The sequence below is a fragment of the Larimichthys crocea genome, chromosome XIII (genome assembly GCF_000972845.2).
Source record: "Larimichthys crocea isolate SSNF chromosome XIII, L_crocea_2.0, whole genome shotgun sequence".
Lineage (NCBI taxonomy): Eukaryota > Metazoa > Chordata > Actinopteri > Sciaenidae > Larimichthys > Larimichthys crocea.
Window position 1 is genome coordinate 15,005,038 of NC_040023.1, and position 8,234 is coordinate 15,013,271.

Here is an 8,234-nt window from a genome sequence, read left to right on the forward strand (position 1 = left end):
AACGGCCCACCCCGACTCCCCCTGTGTGTCAGCCGTTCATATACCCTGAGTGCTGTCATAACCTGAGTGTAGGTAAAGGGGGCTTCAGATTCACAGACTGATGTCAACAAACTGCGTTATGTTACCAGATATAAAAAGATAATAGAGAGCTGTTGTTGGAAACAGTGCTGGTGACAGAGACAGAGAAAAAGAGAACAGATACAGATCAGAGTGAGAGAGAGAGAGAGAGAGGGGGAGGGAGAAGAGGAGGAGGCGTAGGGGTGGCACAGGTGAGGAGGTAGTATAGTACAGTGGGCGGGGAGTGGATATCAGGGGAGGGAGAGAAGGAAGGAGGGAGGGAGAAAGAAAAAAAAAAGGAGATAAGGAGGGAACTGGCGAAGGAATTTGTGAGGAACTGAAAGCAGCGGAGGACGGTTGAGGGGGAAAGGGAGGAGCACCGAGCAGGCAGCAAGGTTACACATGAGAAGTCTGGGGAGGAATTAAACAAAGCACAGAGAGGCAGAGAGAGGCAGAGAAGGGGAAAGAACAGGTAGAGTTGGTCAGGTTTCAAGCTTGCCGCACGGCTAATTACCACTTTCTCACTGTGGTGAAAGAAAGCAAACTAAGTGAGAGAGAGAAAAAAAACGGCAAACAGAAAGGGCAGCTGAAGGCAGGAGAGTAGAAAGCAGAAGTAACAAGAAAAAGAGGGAGAGAGACAGCAGTTAAAAAGTCTGGTGCAGGAGATTAATTGAGCAAGAGAAACAAAAGCAAAGAAAAGGAATGAGAGAGAGAGAGACGAGGCTGTGAGGAGTTAGCGGAAAGGAGAGGAAAGTAAGAAAACAAGCAGATACTCATTGACAGAGAGCTCTGGACCTAACTCCATGGATTACTGACATCAGCAAAACAAAGGAAGAAGCGCGTCAGAAAAGAGGTCACTGCGGTCCAGCAGCAGTGTAACTTGCCTGTGCCTGTCTACTATGCAACCAAAACAGCTGGTATAAACTCCAGACACAGTTCTTAAAAACAGTCCTCTCTGTAACAACACCATGTTGATGAAAGAATACCGCATATGTATGCCACTGACTGTGGATGAGGTAAGTGTGTTTGTCTTTCCCACACTCACACACACACACACACACAAAGTTACCCTCCTACGACTGTGAATTGATAGACAAAAGAGAGTTTCAATTCAAATGTGAATGTGTTGGTTCCACTTGTAATCTTGAAAGTGTTAATGCGCTGATAAGAAAAGTGCCAACAGAGCACACAGACCTCCTGCGGCGGCTCTGTGGGAGCTTTGGCATATTGGGGAGCGAGGTACGCTCAGCAACGACGGGCTCAGCCAATCCGGTGCAGGCAATGCACAACACCTGGCCAGCAGTATCATGGCACTCTGCTGTCGTGTCCAAATTATCTGCCCATCTGAGTGCTTCTCTATCCTGCGCTTGATCTAGCACTCCTTGCAGCGCTCAGAACTAGTCCAACTGGTTGCAGCTCTGCAAGATCTGAAGTCAAACAAAGGCATTTGGCCTGCAGGTCTATAAACAAAAGAGATCCCACTAGAGAGAAAAGGTTGGTGGATGAGGGAGTTATGCGCCAAAGTGCCCTTCAAAAGAAATGTCCTCATCACCTCCTATACCCCCCTCCCCTCATTTAATTCTGCCTGTTACCACAACAATGACAGTGACAAATAGCAGACCAAAATAGGATTTATAGTATCAGTACAGGGCACACCGAAACTTGAGCTCAGAGCAAATCCTCTTTCGCCTGAATGTAATGTAAGTTTAAGTGCAGCTTATTTGTGACAGTCACCTCAGTCCGAGCCATTCACAATGTCCTAACCTTTGCTTTACCTTTAAACGGAGGAGCGTCGATTTTCAGTTGTGAAATATCAGTAGTACAACTTCTGTAACACAATACAGCTCAGCTGCGACTGTTCACTATTGTACTGCGCTGTGAGAAAAGCTGCTGACAGTTGGCACCTGATTTCAGGTTCCCTTTTATGAATTGTCAGATTTCTATTACTTATTGTAGTAAATCAAATGGGATTTATAATGCAGCTTTTTTTTTGACACTCGTTAACAGGAAATGCAAAATCCTTTCACACCTTTGCATAAGTATTCACTCCGCGTACCAGGACTCATCACTGGGCCACCTGTTACATGATAAGTTACATGGTGTTCTTCTGTGTACACAAGTATTTGAAGCATTTGCTGAGTGAACCTGCACCTTGAAGATTAAAAAAAGCTAGAAAGAGACTTCTAGTTTTACAGGTGAATCACTATGGATGTGTAAATCTAAATGCATATCAGCCTAGAGCAAAACATGCAAACTTCCAAGGTGGATGAATACTTTTTATAGGCACTGTACATCCCCACTTTAAAGGGAACTAAACACCACAGACAGTGCTCATAATGCTGAGCTCACCTGTTTTACTCGTCCGACGTCACTGACCATGTGTTAACTTGACAAATAAAACTGAAAACTGAGAAAATCTTGATGAAGGGATGAGCGTAAATGTTTGCCCTTTGGAGCAGAGTACACAATCAGCTGCAGATGTTTAATTTTGCATGTGTTTTGCAAAAAAAAAGAACAGAAGTCTCATTTTCATTGTCAGTGGATAGATCTGGGGTTGCATAACAAATTCAAGTCTTTGCTCGCAGCATTGTATCAGTAGTAAAAAGTTGCTTTGAGCTGTGTTTTCTTTTAATCACGCATTCTTTCATTTTCATTTGCACTGACACTATCTGCAGTGAGCAACGAGTCCACCCCACCCTGATGAGCTATATTTATACGTCTCAGGAATTTATGACAAACTCATAGCTCGTAAACCTATCTTCTGCTTTTGAGACCGTAGGAGGAAATTGCATTGCAAGAGCTTCCAATGTACAGTATAGGTTTCTTAACACGCCACAGAGTGCATAACAATAATATAAAGACAGATAAGTATTCTAAGCAACTTCCTGCTTTGATTAGCTTTCTAAAAGTGAAAAAAGATTCACAACCTGTTTGTGTGTGGGAGGAGCTCACTGCCCTGTAGTCTGTTAAGGACCCGTCAGTTTGATTAATTAAGTCCCATGAATACCCAATAAGTAAATATTGAATGCTGACATTCAGCAGTAATTGGAACAAGAAGGAGTGTCAGACTGATGCCAACAGAGTACAGAAAGATGAAAGATGACAAACTGAAATCTGCCCTCCTTCTCTGTTTCTCGTTTTCATGAAAACAATGCTTCAGTGGCACACAGATATAGGACAGTTTAGTTGTTTACAATATAATTTCAGGGCCTTTTCATAACTTTAAAAAGTTCACCAAGTGATTTTGCAATTAAAACAAACACAACACAAGACTAAACATATGCACAACAATGCTGAGGAGGTAAACAGAGAATGTATTATAAGTATTACTGTGCAAAGCGTGTGATTCTGACAGGCTGAGCTCATGGAGGAGGCTGCTTCAGATGCCCAAAGGCCTCGTCCTCTTTAGAATATATACTCTGACTGCCTCATCAGCAATGAGCACAAACTGGGGCTGCAGCAAACAACAAAGTCCCATCCCTCTCCTAATTTAGACACCATGCATTCACCCTCACTGGCCAAATTAAATTTTGATGTCTGATATGGTCACTTGAGGGAAATCTTTATACACAGCAAGTGACTATTTAAAAAATGAAGAGCAAATACAAAGCGTGCGCCTAAGCAGCACTGAGTAAGTGCCTGTCGGAGACAAAATCGGACTCAGCAACTATGGCTGAACAAGCTGCCAGAAGATTTTTTCTGTCCTCTCTCTCTCACCAGCTACTTCCTGATGGTTATTATAATTTTCTCAATGGAGTGTGCAGTTCATTGATTAGATGTGACTAAATTTCTTTCTCTCTCTTTTTTTTTTTTATTTGGTTGTTGAAGTCCTTAAAATTCCTTATAATTACCTTATGGCCACCAATGTGAGAAGCGTTGATAACTTTCAATTTAAATCCCTTCTTGAATGTCAAGTATTTTATTCACAAAGCCTCACAAATTTGCCCCAAATGGTTTTTACATTTTGTACAGAATGCATCATACTCTATCTATAGCCCATCTGTTCGGATTAGGGAAAACTGCCAAAAACTTTTAATGAGGAAGAAACCTCAGGAAGAGAAAAAGGACTGGGCAGACATACAATAGATGTATGTACAGAGAACAGAGAGAAATAATAAAGTTGTGTACAAGCTCCAAAACGTAAAACAAATATATAAAACGTTTTCTAAAAAAGCAGCCACAACAATAATTAACCTGTGCGACAATGCTGACTGCTAAAATGTTGGATAACAGCAGAACAAGTGGAAAAGAGTCCTGACTGTTATGTCAGTGAGACACAAACCTTAGCTACCATTAGTACACGTCATAAAAACCAACAAAGGCTGGAACAGTGCCTTTTTATTCTTCAACCTTTTATTCTTATGAGGAAACATGTCTGAGTTCTTTCACAACACAAACACGGAAATTTACCTTGATACACAATGACATTCAACACTCTGTGAATGAAACTAACACAGCACTTAACATTTGACACTTTTGGATTGGATTTTGCTTCACTTTTTTTTTTGTCTCTCTCTCTCTTCCTTTCTTTCTTCACCCCATCCCCGTCCTCACCACCATCCTAAACCTCTCCTCGGCCTGCAGTACAGGATTGGGCAGCTGTATATGATCAGTAAGCACAGCTGTGAGCAGAGTGGTGGGGGAGAAGGGGTGGAGGTGGTGAGGAATGAGTCAGATATTCACCAACAGTACGGCCCGGGACAGCTGACCGAGAAGCGAATCTACCTCAGCAGGTAGAGTGCAACTGCTGCTATACTAATGATGTACTTATACTAATAATTCTGTCAATTTGCAACCTGAGCCTTATCCTTAAGTTGACAGCTCTGTCGTTAATTGTGTTTGATCTTTGATCTCTTATTTCACTGTAAAGCTTTACGTCCTGTAGATCTAAGGTATCACTACTGACAAGCAATAAAACATCATTTCAACACAGTGCAGGTCGCCTGCCTACATCCAAAGTCCAAATACCCACAGCCTGAAACATGTTGAAGCCTGTACCGCAGAGTTACAGTGGAGATATTATTGTACCACAAGCTCATCATCAAGGAAACCCTTCAAGTGCTCTGATTGTGTAACTCCAGACTTCCAGCTGAGAAAAACAGGTCCACGTCATCCTGACGGCCGCAATTACAAGATGCTGTAATATTCCCCTTGTAGTGTTGAAAATATATCTCTGTTCACAGTTAAAGGCATCACAAGCTATGACCATGTGAGCTTACAGAAAAAGCACATTTGTTAATAGAATAGTAATTGTAAGCAAACAGACAAGATCCTTTGTGTACTCATCTCGTTTCTATATGTTAAGCCAACAGTTGGTTAGCTTAGCTTAGCATAAAGACTGGAACCAGAGGGAAACAGCTAGCCTGGCTTTGTCAGAAGGTGACAAAATTGGCTTGCTAAAGCTCACTAATTAACATTTCTTTCTCCTTTAATCCCAACAAAAAGGGTTTGCTGTTTTATGGGAGGTTATTTGCCATACTATTTGCTGGTTGGGAGCAGTTACCAGGCAACAAGCAGAGACTACAAGGAAGTTAATGCATGAACCTTAGATATAGTCAAGCACATAACCCTCCATAAAACGACAAACTGTATCTAGATTTTGTTACCTTTGGACCGAGCCAGATTAACTGTTTCCAGATGTTTCCAGTAATCTGTGTTTTTGAATAGCTATGACTCCTCTCATGGTCTATTAACCAGGTCTTTATTATAAACATATTAATTGATTATTTATTTATTGAGTATGTCTCTCTCCATGACAACTGAAAATCTGTACTCTCATGAAGGTCATGAGATGTGGCTAAAAGCTGAAAGAAATGTAGTTACAGTTATTAAACTACATCCCAAAGGTCAAGACTGAAAAAACACATACAAATGTTTATTTATCTAATTACACCTATATTACAGTGTGTCATATGACGTTTTTACTGCTTAAAAATCCTAAAACGAAGTGTTAAAAATTAAGTATCACCCAGATGATTTTTAAATTTGCTTTAAGCTGATGTTTTTTAAAAAAAAAAAGATCAAAGCAAACAAGGAAGTGTGTAAGCAACTGTGGGACTGAATTGTTCAACTGCAGGAATTTGAAGATATGCATGCGCATGTGATAGTGCTGAAAGGATGTGTATTTGCTTTGTGCTCCGGCTGACAGTCCATCAATCAAGGAAATGTGATTACGGCGAAAAAAACAACAACCTGAATTCTCTTCCTAACCCTAAACTAACCTCACTCATTAATATCACCCTAACCCTTATTCTAATCACTGCCATAAACCTAAGGCCTAATCCCAAAATAAACTCTTAAAGAAGTAAAAAATGTTCTCACTCTGCAGGATTTTCCTAATCTTTCTGTGCTTGTCGGACATTTTTAGTCCTCATTAGTAAAGATATGCTGTAACACACATACACACACACACACAAGTACAGTGATTGCAAAATATATTCTACCTCAGTCATTTTCTGACATATGACCTAGAAGCTACAGTAACAATTCATCACTGCAGGTGTAATTGGGAATGAGTCATACAAATGAATGCTGTGGTGAGAGTAGCCTACAGGTAATCTGGCTATAAATGGCACAAAAACCACTTAGGATCTCTCTGTCTCCCTCTTTAATCTCTCTCTCCTCTCCTCTTCCGCTCTTTTTTTTCCTGTTTTGCTTTTCAGTAAACTGCCATCCTGGGCGAAAGCCTTCGTCCCGCGATCCTTCTACATTACAGAAAAGGCCTGGAACTTCTACCCATACACCATCACAGGTGTGTGTGTGTGTTTGAGTGCCTTTGTTTGTGTTAAACATCAGCTTCTTTTCACCTCAATGCATTATACTGTACAAAACTTATTTACTTTTAACAGCTGGTTTTTCCAAGTGCCATCTAATATTTATTACTACATTCGCATGTATTCCTCTGTGGTAAGGTGTATATGTGTGAGAGCAATTGCGTGCTCATGCATGTATGAGTAACTAATGCTGTTTCTCCCTATCCATATTGAACGTCCCTGGTGCTGCAGAGTACTCAGTAAGTATTCTCACACATCATTGACTGTACATGAATGCAACAGAGCTCATCTCTTCCCAGTATCAGTGGATCTAATCTGCAGCCTGCTTCCACTTTCTCTCTCTATCTCTGCCCTCAACCCTTTCTTTTTCCATTTTTACCTCTTGTCACCCCGTAGGTATCATTCCTCCCCAAGTTCAGCATCCGTATTGAGACGAGATTCGAGAACAACAACGGCGATAACGGGAATGTGAGTATGATGGAGAGGGAGCGAGAGGTGAGAGAGATGGAGTGATTAGGGGAAAAGGGGGAGGAGAAGGACAAAGGGGAAGAGAGGAATTTGCAATTTTCTCTGCAGCACAAAGAAAATGTTCATCAAATTGATGTGGCCATTACAAGGAAAACAAGCAAAGCACAAAATGCAGTATTGGCAGATCTATTAACCGAACATGCAGCAGCCGCAAGCACGGCTGCCGTGCTGCATTTTGTCCAAGGCGGAAATGCATAAACACTGACACACAGAAATTCAAAAGAAATTCCAACTCTGTTGCTCTGCAATTTGTAATCTAGAAATCACATCACGTAAAAAGAAACAACATGTCAAAATATGGAGATCTGGAGTTCAGATTAATCTTGTTGCATGTCATGAAGTTACAGGTTACATAACTTTATTGAAGAAAAAAAAAACGATTAGATTAACACAGACACAGAAATTCCCAAACAGTTACAACACCGTGTGGCCTCAGAGTCTTGTTTTCTGTCATGTTATGACAGGTTACATCAGTTTATTGCAAACAAACATGCATTCATAGACAGCTGAACGTGATCTACATATAACATTACTTTCTAGGCTCAGTGGTAGAACGTACTTTCTTTTCATGCTACTTTATATCTCTACTCTATCACTTTGTACTCTACTACATTTATGTGACAGCTGTAGTTATTTTTTAAGATTTGACATACAACACATATGTCCGATACTTCCTAATTCTCAAATGAAAGGATTTGCTCCTTTTTCTTATTATTTGTGTTTATTCATTTATTAAATTATTTATTTAGAGCTCATTGAAGCAATGTTAAGTGTCACATTTTTCAATCTTGCCTGACATTTTAGAAACCAAACAATCAATCAATTTGGTAAGTAAAATGCCCTATATGGAACTTTTTTTAAAAAAAATACCTCAAA

General features: G+C 40.5%; 1 protein-coding gene across 1 annotated transcript in view; it reads left to right on the top strand.

Moving 5' to 3' along the window:
• The first annotated feature begins 342 nt into the window (after positions 1–342).
• pitpnc1b (phosphatidylinositol transfer protein cytoplasmic 1b) overlaps positions 343–8,234 on the top strand; it is a 14,388-nt gene continuing 6,496 nt past the window's right edge. Inside the window, exons 1-5 of the mRNA XM_010744397.3 lie at positions 343–1,073; positions 4,642–4,790; positions 6,720–6,808; positions 7,062–7,069; positions 7,227–7,298. Coding sequence (XP_010742699.2) covers positions 1,026–1,073; positions 4,642–4,790; positions 6,720–6,808; positions 7,062–7,069; positions 7,227–7,298 — 366 coding nt within the window. The 5' untranslated portion in view covers positions 343–1,025. The remainder of the gene's footprint in view (positions 1,074–4,641; positions 4,791–6,719; positions 6,809–7,061; positions 7,070–7,226; positions 7,299–8,234) is intronic.